Raw genomic sequence first — 14683 nt, forward strand, 5'->3', positions numbered from 1 at the left:
TTGCTGTACTCTCCTGATGTTAGTGATGTTTTGATAAACAGGTTCTGTGAGCTGTGTTTCAAATTTCAGCAAAGGTTTGACCTAACTTGTGCACAAGAGCTCTTCACAGATGTCTTGTTTCTTTGTGGTTGCAGGTATTCACTGTGACAGTGTGTGTGCTGAGGGACAGTGGGGTCCAAATTGCTCCTTGCCTTGTTACTGCAAAAACGGAGCATCCTGCTCTCCAGATGATGGGATCTGTGAGTGTGCACCAGGATACAGAGGCACCACTTGCCAGAGAAGTAAGGACAACATAAATGCTTTAAAAATCTCTGTTTCTCCCTCAGTTGCTTGGAAAACATCATACAGCATCCTAATGCTTTGCTAATTGTAATCTGAAAGGCTAGAAAGCACTAATTGATTGGACGTTTTGTCAAAATACAGGAAAAAAAGGGTCACCTGAAAGGAACAAAAGTTTTCACCTAGTAGTGCTCTTCTTGTTAGGGTACAGCTTTTCTTTTCCTTTTATTCACTCTCTGTCCTGTGGCACTGCTATGAGCATGACTTTGCAAGACATGTCATAGGGGATTCCATTCTAAAGCATTTCCAAACGTGATTGATGAGTGTTAAGTTTTTTTATACAGGTAAATAAAACGTACTTGAGTTTTGGAAAAAAAAAAAAGCCTTCCCAATGTCTGCTAAGGACCATTAGCTTAGTTAATATTTCGGGCTATTTGCTAATATTTTTAGCACTTTTTTTGTAAGAACAGTCAGTGGGATCAGGCCCCACAGTAAGCAGAGGATGTCAAATGTACCCATGGCTCCTTTTGAAAAGCTTGTCTGGGTAAAATGCAATTTGCATGAAGAGAGATAGAGATGAACTAAAGAAAATCATGGCAGAATCAAGGAGGAAAATAATAAGTCTGCCCTCCCAAGATTTATCACATTTTGCCAGCAGTCCAGCTGTCTTCAGTTTGAATCACTGAAGCTGTGAGGGAAAGGTGTTCAGGGACGAGAAGTGTGACTTGTCTGGAACTGGAGGGGAGCCCAGTTTCCAGAGTAGGTCTCCCAGAAACAGAATCCAGGAGCAGGTGGGTTAGGGAGAAGCAAAGATGCTCCTGGCTCTTCCAAAAGAGGCTTAAAAGGCAGGAGATGACCTGAAATAGTCACTGTCAGGGAGGAGGAGAACCAGAGGAAGGTGAAGTTCTGTCAGTCCGGGAATGGCAACATTTCCAGCTGAAGGCTGTGAGATGGCAGTGCTAACTCCCACATCAGTGTGGCATTAGTATTCCTTGAGCACTTCTGACTGTGAGCACTAATTATTCTCACTATCTAATCTCTAAGGGCCCTGCAGTCAATCAGTGCATCCAAAGTGTAACACTGCCATGTAAAAAATGTTCCCTGGTGTTTTGGAACTGTGCCTATAACCTGGACAAGAGGCTCCCAGTCCAGTGCCCCTCTGAGGCATGGTCTGCAGGCTGGGAAGACAAAGGTCATAGGAATAATTTGGATCCTGGTCAGAAACTGCCTTTTCAGTAAACAGGAAGACCTTTTGGCACTGTTTCACTTGGAGAAGTTAATCTCTTCTGGAGAGATCCTGGCCATATAACTTGTATCAAGTGTGTAATTAAAAGACTGAATCTTGAATGAAATTGAAATATTGAAAAGATTCCAAGGTAGTTTAGTCACTGCTAATTGCAGCTGTTCAGGTATTTCTCTTGATCTCTTACCTAATATTCTAATTTATCAGGAAATAAATGCCAAAAGGGATTAGATCAACAAAGAGGCAGAAGCGGCCTTTTTTCCTCCCCTTTTTCTCTTTTTCTTCTTGAGAAACTCGTGCTTTTAGCATCACAATTAACTGCACAACTCTGTATTTCTGGTCTCAGGTTCTCTGAAAGTTAAAGTGACTCTTTAAAAGAGCCTTCTCTGTAAAAGAAAGGTTGATTGGAAAACATCTGTGCTTTTTATCCAGTGAGGTTGTGGCTGCTGGAATTCCAAGTTAGAAAACACATCAGGAATCAAGGTCTAAGATGACCTTGCTCATCTAGAGATAAAACTATTCTTGCTGTTACTTCAGATGTGCTTCAAAAGATGTCCTTGTTTAGCCAAATAAAAAGTACGCATGCATTCCAAACATCATCCAAGTTCAGGGTGGCTTGACATGTAATGGAATGTCAACAAGGTCGTGGTGAACCAGAACACACCAAATCCTCGAGGAGAGGCAGCAGATCTCCTTTTGGGCGTGCAGATCACCGAGCTGCACAAATAACAACATCCACCTCTGGGGCTGGAAAGCAGGGCCAGCTCCAAGCCAGGAGCAGGGTGGCTGATGGCAGGACAGCAGCAGTGACAATTTGTCCCCTCTGGTTCCAGTCTGCTCGCCGGGGTTCTACGGCCACCGCTGCAGCCAGACCTGCCCCCAGTGCGTGCACAGCAGTGGCCCCTGCCACCACATCACTGGCCTGTGTGACTGCCTGCCTGGATTCACAGGAGCCCTCTGCAATGAAGGTACAGCTGGCCACAGTGTCCCCATGGGGTGATTCCCATTCCAGCACTTGGGGAAGTGAAACCAAAGATGCTTTCTGTCGTGGAATGTCCACTTTATCAATCAGAAGTCTCAGGGTTGTTTCATCCTTCAGTGTGAAACCTTCTGTATTCTCAGTTCTGCATTATTTGTGTAGTGAATATGGATATTGTGCTCACTGTGGTTTATAATACCTCACTTTACCCTTATAATAAGCAATACCTCTCTCAATCCAAATGTTGGTTGTTTTCTCCTGAAATGAAGAAAATGAAATCTTGTTCTGATCACTAAGGAGTTGTAACTCTGACAATGTCTTCTCAGTATGTCCCAGTGGCAGATTTGGGAAGAACTGTGCTGGAATATGCACCTGCACCAATAATGGGACTTGTAATCCCATTGACAGATCCTGTCAGTGCTACCCTGGATGGATTGGTAGTGACTGCTCTCAGCGTAAGTACCAGGAGTTTTTTTCACCTTTAATTTTAGAACAAATAATCAGGGTGCAGCTATTTAAAATAATTTTTTGTTGGGTTTTTTTTTCTGTTTGTTTTTTGTGTGTGTAAACAAATGTTGTCTTAAGTCAGAAACTAGGACTTCATGGTAAATAATTGAGAGATGCTAAACTTCTCTGGCCAGGCCAAGAACAAAGCTGAAATTTTCTCAGACATAAGTTAGTGCTCTGGCTGCATCCTTGTTCCCACTAAGCATTTGAACATTTTGTTAAGAAATTTTACACTATGCCTTTTTTTTAAATGCTTGTATCTCTGTGATGGGTTTTCCTCTTTCTTCCTTTTGTAAGTGTTTTCACAGAAACACATTTTTAGTGTCATTCTGCCTCACTCAATGACTATTGTCTTGCTGTGCTGAACTCACTGGACTCTTCATTACTGCCTTAAAAAGGAGAAGGGAAGGTCTTAATTTTACTATTTTTTGTAAAGTTACTTTATTAAAAGGTCACTCCCCATATGCCTGGATGGGTCTATGAGATTTACTAATTAGAGGAAATAATTGTTTTAAGGAAAGCTCTCACAAGAAGCATATCCAATCCCATAAAGTGCTAAAATCCACACAGTCTGAAACACACACACACATGCCAAAATTTCACTCAGCCCACTTTTGTGACTAAAAGAAGCTGCACCATACCCTGAAATGTCAGACATTGTGCTGGGGTTTCCAGGGAAGTGCATTTTTTAATAACATGGCTCATTGCTTTACATCATTTACGGTTTGACTGGCCCAGGTGAACAGGCTCTGCACAAGTGCAGGGTGACAGCTGGTCAGTTTGGGAAAAGAACCCAAAAAACAACTTTCCTGGCTAAATTCTGTGAAGTGATTAGCATGCACAGCCCTGTATGATACCAAAATAAATCTTGGGCCCACTCCTGTGCAAGCCAGTGGCTACAAAGGTCCCTGTTTTTATGGTAAAATAAGTAGGTAGTTGGAAGAGTAGCAGAATAGGGGTATTTAGGAGGAGGAGGGACTTATTGCATCAATATCAAGAAAATGGTGCCAGCAATATGAATGGAAGTGTTTATTGAGGCTGTGCTCACAGACCATAACAGAGGAAGTTTATTTGCTTTGTATAAAGGCCTTTCGTTCACATGGAAAATAATGATTCCATTAATTTCTTTCAGAATCAGCGACCTTTTTTAAACTTCTAACCTTTTGCCTGTATGTGATTTACATTCCTTCCTAGCTGACCACTAATTTCAAACACAAAACAGTAACAAAAAAAAATAATTACAAGGCACAACTGGAGTGAAAGTAATAAAAAAACAAACTTAGTGGGTTTTTAAATTCATCACAATATAATTTTTAATGAACTGAAATTTTGGGGAAAAGGTGATACTTTGGAAAAGTACAGCCCACTTATGCATGAATGATTATGCAAATGTTTAAAGGATTTGAGAGTTTTTTGGTCTCAGGCAACCAGATCAGTACAAAACAATAAAGAGTTACCCTTTTAAATTGCCACAGGAATAAAACCAAGGCTTCACTGTCTGACCTCTTGCTTCTCTCCTATGAAACACTGACACTGTACTTCCATAAAAGTATTTTTAAAGTACTAAAGAATTATTTCTTTTACTATTTATTTTTAAAATACTAACTACTACTTAAAGTACTGTTTTCTTCACTAAAGGAAAGAAACTTCTCAAGATGAGAATCCTACTCCACAGAAAGGGTCTATTCTTAGAGTACCCTCTTCACATAGTGATATTCTACCATGAAGAAAATCATCTTTTGCTGTCTCTGAATAGTAATTAGTATTTTGGAACCACTTTGCAGTTCTAGTGGCAGCACATAGCATCAGATTCATCCATCATGACATTTCCAAAGCAGCCAGTAAATTCTGTCTCATAACGAGCCTAAATGATTGTGCACAAAATAATCTCCATTCTGTGGATAATTACTTGGTGTTTGGAAATATTATATTGATTATTGGATCCACGGAAGCAACTAAGCTAACCAGATTAAGGTGCAGACCTGATTATCTTCACCACATTTAGGCAAATACATGAAATTTAACAGTGGAAGCACAAGAAGCAGTCTCAGTATTGGATCTAAAGCTCTAGGGTATATAGGAGTTTCCACCTTCTCTGTTTTCCTTCAGTCTTTTTGAGGTTTAAAAGCTGTATCACCCTGACTGTTTGCAGAGTAAAAAATAAGTGAAGAAAGGAACCTAATGGCTTTCCCTATGAGAAAGCTGCTGTGAATGTCCTATTTACTGAGTATCAAATATGCATTTTTCACCCATTTAATATTTTTCAGCCCTTTTTACCTGGACTAAAATGATGCTTTAGTTGAAATAAATGAATAAATCTATGGCTGTTTTGCTCAGAACAGAGCAGCCCAAAACATGAACTCGGGAGAAAAACAGCGAGCAGCAAACAAAGCGGTGCTCATGTGTGAATGGAAGCAGCTCTATTCATGTGCATCAAGGAACCTTTGTCATCTGAGGTTAATTAATTGCTCTGGGTTGTTGCAGCTTGCCCACCTTCCCACTGGGGACCAAACTGCATCCACACGTGCAACTGCCACAATGGAGCTTTCTGCAGTGCCTACGATGGGGAGTGCAAGTGCACCCCGGGCTGGACTGGCCTTTACTGCACACAGAGTAAGTGGATTTTGTGTTCATCCTTAGTCTGAATATCAGTGACACAGTTGTTCTCCAGAACAGCTTGAACCTGATAAAGAAGCTGTTTTTATTTAGAACCTTGAAAGATTATTTCACTAGACTGTAACATCATAATTTCCTTGGGAAGTTTCTTCATCTAATAATACATTAACATTGATTTTTTTTCCCTAAGAGCTTCTGTTAAAGTAAAATAGCTGTGCAGTGACTGGGTGTAGACATGTGTCATTCATCACGTGCAGGCTTCATCACGTGTAAGAGTTCATACAAAGTTTGAGAAATAAGCATTTGTTAGAAATAAATATGGGTAAAGCTGACTTTGTATCTTTTTTGTATTACACTTTCGTCTTGGTTTACCTTCAGTTCAAGTTGCCTCACTGACTGTGATCCTGGCCACAGCCCCTGTATTCGACCTCAAGAAAAATAGGACTCCTGACTGTGTTTTGCATTCAGTGTTCAAATACATGTTTTTCATAAAATCAGAACTTTGCTGTTTCAAATGAGTAATGTCATAGTGGCAGGAAATAACAGATACATTACGGGACCATATGGATGCAGTTCTGGGAGACATTCACTATGCTGGTTCAGCTGTCAACTATCAGGGGTTTTCTGCTTCCTGCTGGTGAATAATGATCTCTTTGCAGTGATGTGTCTTCTTCATACTGAAATGGTTTCTCTGTGAGTAGCTCAGGTACAATATGTTGTTGTTTTGGCTTTTTTAATGCTTCAGTACAAACCACAAAGGAAATATGTCCAGAGAGTCACTGACTGATGGGCAGACTCCCAAAGTGCCCTCAAATCTCTTTGGAAGCCCTTTCCTTCAAGGAGCTGTCTTTTCAGAACCTCTGCTGCTGCCAGCACCGTTTCCCACCCTCATTTTTGCCTGATGTGTGTTTTAACCCACTCCACATGAGGCAGGTCTCGGTCCCTTGCGCTGACAGAACTCTCAGGAGCTGCAGGAGCAACCCTCAGTAACACTGAACCAGAATGTTTTCTCTTCCGCTCCCAGAGCAGCTGTTTCACCCCTCTCCCCCCTCCCTCTGCTTGTGTTGCAGGGTGTCCCCTGGGGTTTTTTGGGAAGGACTGTGCCTTGATCTGCCAGTGCCAGAACGGAGCTGACTGCGACCACATCAGCGGGCAGTGCACGTGCCGGACGGGCTTCATGGGGCGGCATTGCGAGCACAGTGAGCACACCCCTCCCTCTGCCTTGGGACACGGCCTCTGCCCTCCAGGGCCACCTCTGATGGGCACAGAGCTGGCCACAGGCTTTTCCAAACAGTTTAGAACCCGACAGAATTAAGCTGTCACAATTGTGGTTTCCGTTTCTTTGCACTGCGTTTTAGTCGCTTTGGGCGTAGCGGTAAAAGGACACACAATTACTCCACCATGTAAAAGCAACAAAATGAATCCAAGGAATTGTCATTAGCATCCAGTGAAAGCAACAAGATGTATCCATTAGTATAAACCACAGTGACAGCTAATGGTTGGAAAACTGGAGATAAGAACTAACACATCAGTGCTGGTGGATGAAATTAACCTTCGCAGTGTGGTTTTACAGCTGGTTTGTAAAAGCGTTGTAGGTGGCGTTTTGTTTTCATGCTCTCACACACTTGTGTGGTTCTCTCCTCAGGAAGATCAGGGATAACACCACTGACATCACTGGTGCTGTAATGTTGTACAGCACTAAAAGAATAATCAGGCTCGTGAGCACAGGACTGTTTATCCAACCTTTGCTGACTTCACGGGGCTCTGCTCCCAAATTTGTCCATTCAAATGACATCTATGTTTTTCCTCAAAACATCACTAATGTTCAGGAAAAGATAACTTACTAAGATAATCTCTTGATGTCAAAACATCACTTTGAATAATTTGGCAAATCTAACTCTGTTACAGAGTTTGTATTTTATCCTACAAGTTGATAATAATAATTTGGCAACGTTAATCTACATGTTTTGGTATTCATTGTAATTCAGATCTTGAAAGGCAAAAATATATTACAACTTGATGGGTTCTGCCCACCCCTTTACCTCAGTATTTATAATCTTGTTTTATTGAGTGTAATCAAGAGAAGGAGGAGGTACATAAACACAAAGTTTTTCACTTGAGTTGGGATTTGTCAAGACTGCAAGACCATTCTCTGGCACCCATTGTGCTACTTTATTTTTTTAATTATTCCAAATGAGGAATGCATGAAAAATGAGTTAAATTATTTTAAAAAGATAAAAGGAAGTAAATATAGTTGAAGAACTCTCGAGAAATTTCAGAAAAAGTGAAGAAATACAACACTTGCTAAAACCATCAGAACTACTGTAATGTGCCAGGCCACACAGTACCAAGAGGTGGCAGTATAAAAGAAATTATTTTTATCAGTATAGGGTAATTCCCTGCCAGGATACATACATGAGGTAGGAGACACTTTGATCAGTAATTAGGTATATATTCAAGTAATTGAGTACAACTTCCCCAGTTACCTTATTCTCCATAATTTAGCATTTTTCTCCTGGTAGTTTCTCAGTGTACACAGTAGAGTATCAGAGCATGCAGTGGGCAGCAGTTTTATTTCTCTGTAAAAGTGTGGTGGATTTTAGACTCACTGTTAGGACCCTTTCCTTTTTCTGTTTTACACCAGCACTCCTGTCACACCACAGGACACCATCCAGGTGTCTGGCTCCACCTCTGTGGTAACGAGATTTTTCAGGCACTGAGAATCTGAGTCTTCTGGCTCTTTATTCACACCTTGCCCATTTCTTCACTGCCTTCTAATGTCTAAAAAATTACCTTTTTCTGCCTTTTTTTTTTTTTGTGCCCTTGATTCCTCGCTGCACTGCCTTGGTGGCATTGCAGGTGAAGGAGGAATACACATCTGAGCACAGTTTCTCTCCCGCACTCCGAGGAGGATGCTCCTCTTAGGAGCATTTCCAGGAGAGATCCAATGCTGATGAGACATTGCCACCTGCTGCCCACGGACAGGAACGTGTGGGGCTGGCCTCCTGTGGTGCTGCAGGCCTGTAGCTCCAAAGCCTTTAATGAGATTTTGCTTGCTTTTTGTCCTGTGCAGAGTGTCCCCAGGGCACTTACGGGTATGGATGCCGCCAGATCTGTGACTGCCTCAACAACTCCACCTGTGACCACATCACAGGCACCTGCTACTGCAGCCCAGGCTGGAAAGGGGCCAGGTGTGATCAAGGTAAAGCCCAGACATAATCACATTTAATGTCATCTTTTCACACAGAAACTGGCTGCACCTATTGAACACCATCTCTGTGTCATTCGTTAAATAAATCTGACAGGTGGGATTTTTTTTTTTAAGTAGCCCATTCTGTTAATTCGTGTAAGTTTTGGAAGCCTTAAATTCAATTAGTGATAATTAACTGGAGCAAAGTTAGTGGAGTGTGGATTTGCTTGAAATATGCAGGGCAGTGCTGCTCAAAGGTGCTGATGCAGCATGGGCTTACCTGCCCCCATTTTTTTAACCCAAACAATGTTCTTACTTTTTCAAATTCATGAAAACATCTGTTTTCTGTGAAAATCCTGAGTGTTTTTCCTTTCTATGAAGATTCTAAGTATTCTTCCTTAAACTTAGGATTGGCTTCTGGCAGAGTTCTATTCTGGCCTTACTAAACAGTTAGATTTAGAAGTGAAATTTTGTCTCCTGCTCTTGACAGGTGACCCCCCCTTGGTTTATGCCACTTATCTTCATTTCTTCTTCTATTCCAGCTGGTGTAATTATAGTGGGAAACCTGAACAGCCTGAGCCGTACCAGCACTGCCCTCCCTGCTGACTCCTACCAGATAGGAGCCATAGCTGGCATCATCATTCTTGTCCTGGTTGTGCTCTTCCTGCTGGTGCTGTTCATCATTTACAGGCAGAAACAGAAAGGGAAGGAGACACACATGCCCACCGTGACTTACACCCCTGCTATGAGGGTCATCAATGCAGATTACACCATTTCAGGTACGTCATGTTTAGAATACTTTTTTTTTCCCCCTCCATTTCTTGGCTTTCTGCTCAGATCTGCTCCTAACAGGGTTTGAATTCACATATTTCTGCTTCTTGATACCATGAAGGTGGCACACCCTGGCAAAATGTCTTAAATATAAAGAGAAGTGACTATACTTCACTTTTCCTCTGCAACATTTTACATCCTTAAACTTTTTTTCTGCATTAAATGGACATTTCTATCCTATGTGCCTGCTTTTATAATACTGTTAAGAGTGTGGCAAAATCTGGTTTCTACAAGGGGCTTTAAATTCAATGCCAACAGCTTGAATAGAGGAAGAGTGTAGGAAATCAGGATTTCATATTATCTGTAGCAAGATTCTGCAGAGAAACAAACAGCAAAAGGTTTGAAACTGACTAAGGGAAGGAGCAATGAAACAAACAGGAGTTTTTGACCTATTATAGTGTCTGTGAGTTGGGATTCAGTGGGTACATGAAACTTGAGACAATTGTGCCTTCTGAACACCACTGTCAAGGAAAGCAGCAGCTGAAGAAGGCACCAGGGAGACTTGTTAAGAGTAAAGAAAAAGCAAATCAGCAAAAGTCCTGGTGTTCTTGAAGCACCAGAAAATGTTGGTGCAGGTTTAATGGTATAAGTGACTGTAATGATGACTAGAAAGGAAAAAACAGAGCAAGTGACCACAGCAGAGAGGGGAGTTAAGGTAGCAGGTTACACTTGAGAATGCTTTTTGCCAAAAGGTACATGACTTGTCACTTACTGCCCTGTATCTCTCGTTTTTTGGAATGAATAAAAGATGCTTAGGTTTTTGTTTGTTAGGGGTTTTGTTTTTTTTTGAAACTCTAGGTCAGGTTTGGAAATCAGAGCAGCACTCTCAAAAATGTATCCTAATAAAGAAATTCCGTGTTACTTTCCATTGTTCATTTTCCTTTTTTTTTCTCTCCAGAAACCATCCCTCATACCAATGGTGGAAATGTCAACAGCCACTATTTCTCTAACCCCAGTTACCACACTCTGACTCAGTGCTCCAGCCCACCTCATGTCACCAACATGGAGAGACTAACCTTGGCAAAGGTAAAGCAGAAAAACTTCTCTGACAGTCTTTAGTTTATTTTACATTTTTCCCTGATCTCTCCTATTTGGCTTATTTTTGCTCTTCCTGATTACGGCCTGGAAATTCAGCACCTTCCCTGCAATTTTTCAGTTTTATTACCTCTTTCTTTGAAACAGGCAAAAACCAGCCAGCTGTTTGTGAACCTGAAAAATATGGAGCCTGGAAAACGAAGTGCTGTCATGGACTACACAGGAACACTGCCAGCAGACTGGAAACACGGTGGCTACCTCAATGAGCTTGGTATGGAAAAAACAAAAGAAAGAAAGGAGGAGAATGGGAATGTTATTCACTGTATGTGGGATGCATCTCTTAAGGCAGGAAGAGATAAAGAAGTGACCCCTTGTAAGGAATGGTGGAACAGTTTTTGATGCCCAGTGCAGACATGATGTGTAAAATATGTCATTTTTTTTAAAGATTTGCTTATTGATTAGTTTCATAGAACAATGGATTTTTTACAGTAAGGGTCTGCTTGGACAAAATTACAAATTCTTACCAAATAAATGAAAGGTTGCATATATTATTTTTTTTTTAATCACCACAAAATGCAATCAGTGGGTTAAACAGTATTTTTTCATTACCTGAGCCACTTCAGGTGTAAATAGCAGACCTTCCCAGCTATGCCTCCCGTTTGCTAAAAGAGCATTGTCTTTAAGAAGATAAATTCCCAAGAAATGGTGAGAGTTGCTGTATCCTGTTTTATGCTGTCTTTTCTCCCTTTTCCACTCTCATGCATTCCAAAAAGGCTGGATTGCACTGCCCAGTGAAAGCCTTAAAAAGGACTTTCAGTGGCAGTATAATTCAGAAAATGTAATTTCCTTCATTTCTGGTACTTACATATATCAGACCCTGGGATTCAGATTCAGTATGCAGCACTGGGGTTTTTTTTTCCCCTGCTCTTCCCCAGCCTTGGTCAAACCACAATTCAGGCTCAGATCTGTTGAGTTTGGTTTGGGATTTGTTTTCGTGGTGGTTTTTGGTTTGTTTTTTTTTCAGGAAAGTATTTCAGTCACAATGCTCAATATTCACCTTTACATTTTCTTAGAGCATTTGAACTTGCACTGAATGCTCCTGAGAGACACTTGCTGTGGTTAACCCCAGGCAGGAGATACTGAGCATCAGGGAGGTTCCAGAGGCCTGGATGAATGCTGATATTGTGTCTGTTTGCTAGAAAATAAAAGAGGATTACTTTGCTAACTCGAGGCTGGTGACCTGAGCATTAAACATGAAAACAACAGCACAGCTGACATGAGATCTAATAAATAAAGGTGGGGTAGGAATAAAATTAATTATGTTAAGGTCTCCTTAAAATAATACCACTTCCCTCTTGAAAACTACTCGTTTTGTTTAGACAGTGCATAGATAAAATCATTTTAGGCTTTTATAATGCTTTTGTAACATAGTAGCACAACACAGCCTAATTAAAAATGAGCTCTCCACAATATCAGTAAAAGCTATTTGAATAGATCAGTAACCAGGAAAGTGCCAGGACTGTGAAGACAGCTGTTGTGCTCTGCTGTTTACTTGTACTGAGAGAAATCAGCGAGTAACAGGTAATTGCAGAGCTGTAGATTCAGGTGCAAGGTGTCCAGGCCACTGGGGCTGGAACAGGGTGACCCTGATTTGGGAGTGATTAAATTTGGAAGCAGAGAAATGAGAACTGGAGCAAGCTCTGCATACCCTGAGATTGGATGGGATGCCTTTCTTGTAGGTAGGGTTTAGTCAGACCAAAAAACCAAACAAAAACTAAAACTAAAAAACAAACAAAAAAAATACAAAAAAAAAAAAAAAACCAAAAAAACAAAAAAGCAAAAAAACCAAAAGAACAAAACAAGCAACCCATAAAAAAACCAAAAAACCCCCACCAAACCACCAAAAAACCCCACCAAAAACAAAAACAAACAAAAACCCCAAAGAAACAAACAAAAAACCCAACAAAAACAAGAACAAAACAAAAAAAAACCACACAAAAAAACTCAAAACCAAAAAAAACCCAAGCAAACAAAAAAAACCCCCAACAAAACCCCAAAACAAAACAAAACAAAAACAAAAACAAAAACAAACAAACAAAAAAAAAAAAAACAAAAAACAAACCAAAAAAACCACCCAAAGCTTTAGTCCAACAGCACTTACTAGGATTATTCAAGAGTGAGTAACTGGCATTAGGTGAGGTGAAATTTGATAATTTAATGGTCCCTTATGACCCACCTCCCCTGTTCCTGTTGGAAAATGTCCAAGCAAATAGTTCAAGTGATCTGTACCCCCATCCTGGGCAGTTACACAGTTCTTGTGAGAGAATTATTCAGCTGGGGCAGAAATTAGTCCCAAGGCTTAAACATTTACAAGCTGTTGTCTAATCACTTGTTTTCTTTGATTTTAAAACTACTCCATTTTTTTTGTATCATTTTCTCCTCAGGTGCTTTTGGACTTGATAGGGGATATGTGGGCAAGTCCCTGAAAGGTGAGGTTGTTTTCTGATGTATTTAGATGAAACTACATAAACATGCCTTTTATTCTTCCAGATTACCTTTGGTTTCTAGGTGAAGAGAATACAAAAAATCATTCCTAGACACTGAATCAATGCATGATTGGTTTGTTTGCTGGTGTGGGTTTTTTATCTTTTTTGAAGGGAGATTGTTGGAATTTTTTTTAAACCATTAAAACCACAAACCAAGCCATTTTAAGTCCCCTGTGTGTCACAGATCAAATGGTTTTTGTCAGTCTTGAGTCACAACACAGCTCAATCCTAGACTGCAGAACACATGCTGCCTCTGCTGAAAGGCTTTAAAAGGCAATTCCAGCTGCAGCTGGCATGGTTTGCATGACCACAGACCTTCCCCACATCCACTGCAGGCCCTTGGAAAGGATATCAAAATACAGAGACAAAGACAGGAATGAAAGGCTTCCGAAATTCAAGGTAGTGATCTGGTATTTTGATCTTCTGAGTTACCCAGTTTTCTCACAAGACTCTACACTGTGCCACCCCGCCGTGTGTCAGTGTTTGTGGTCCCTGATCAGGGCATGCCAAGGGTGCCTGGATATCCAAGCACTGGAAAAGGTGTAGCAAAGTCCATAAGAATGATGTGTTAAACACACTGACAGAGAGCAGCTGGTTTGTCCCATCAGTACCAGGGCACAATTAAACTGGCACAGTGATGTAAGAAAGATGAGTTAAACACACTGACAGCAGCTGGTTTGTCCTGTCAGTACCAGGGCACAATTAAACTGGCACAGTGATTTATCACACCCGGGTTTTCCTGCCCTTGGGGCACACCTGCAGCTCCAGGCTGGAACAGAGGAGCTGGAAAGCTGGAAAAGGCCCTGGGGGTGCTGTGACAGCAGCTGGACAGAGCCCAGGGGTGCCCAGGTGGGCAAGAGGCCAGTGGCCAGTCCCAGCCATGGGGTGGCAGAAGAAGCAGGGCAGTGCCTGTCCCCTGTGCTGAGGCCACACCTCAAATCCTGGGGGCAGCTCTGGGCCCCTCGCAACAAGACAAACATGGAGACATTGCATATCATGAAAAATCCCTTGCTAAAAGCGTTGTCAGGCATTGGCACAGGCTGTCCAGGGCAGTGGTGGAGTCACCATCCCCAGGGGGATTTAAAAGATGTGAAGATGTCGCACTTGGGAACGTGGTTAAGGGATGGATTTGGCAGTGTTACATAAATGGTTGGACTCAGTGACCTGAAAGGTCTTTTATAACCTAAACAATTCTCCACTTCTGTGGTTACAGAAAGCCCAGTTCAAATGAATCACAAAATCATGAGCACCCATCCACTGACAGGTCCACCAAGCTCAGTCTCATGTTGGGTATGGAGTCAGGAATGGGCTAAGGAAGTCTCATGTTAAATACCACATTATATCACAGAGCAACACAGAGAACAAAGTAACACAAACACCACAAAATCACTTCCCAGCACAAGCAAATACATCTCTGAAACCAGTTATTCATCCTTCAGTTAAATCCTGACATCACA

General features: G+C 41.3%; 1 protein-coding gene across 1 annotated transcript in view; it reads left to right on the forward strand.

Moving 5' to 3' along the window:
- The window catches only part of MEGF10 (multiple EGF like domains 10), an 87895-nt gene that overhangs the window by 67820 nt on the left and 5392 nt on the right, over positions 1-14683 (forward strand). The window contains exons 14-23 of the mRNA XM_041395976.1: positions 135-281; positions 2356-2490; positions 2828-2956; positions 5493-5621; positions 6695-6823; positions 8698-8826; positions 9357-9593; positions 10544-10671; positions 10828-10951; positions 13125-13169. Coding sequence (XP_041251910.1) covers positions 135-281; positions 2356-2490; positions 2828-2956; positions 5493-5621; positions 6695-6823; positions 8698-8826; positions 9357-9593; positions 10544-10671; positions 10828-10951; positions 13125-13169 — 1332 coding nt within the window. The remainder of the gene's footprint in view (positions 1-134; positions 282-2355; positions 2491-2827; positions 2957-5492; positions 5622-6694; positions 6824-8697; positions 8827-9356; positions 9594-10543; positions 10672-10827; positions 10952-13124; positions 13170-14683) is intronic.

This window comes from Onychostruthus taczanowskii, unplaced genomic scaffold, assembly GCF_017590055.1.
Source record: "Onychostruthus taczanowskii isolate IOZ18803 unplaced genomic scaffold, ASM1759005v1 scaffold122, whole genome shotgun sequence".
NCBI classification, from domain to species: Eukaryota; Metazoa; Chordata; class Aves; order Passeriformes; family Passeridae; genus Onychostruthus; species Onychostruthus taczanowskii.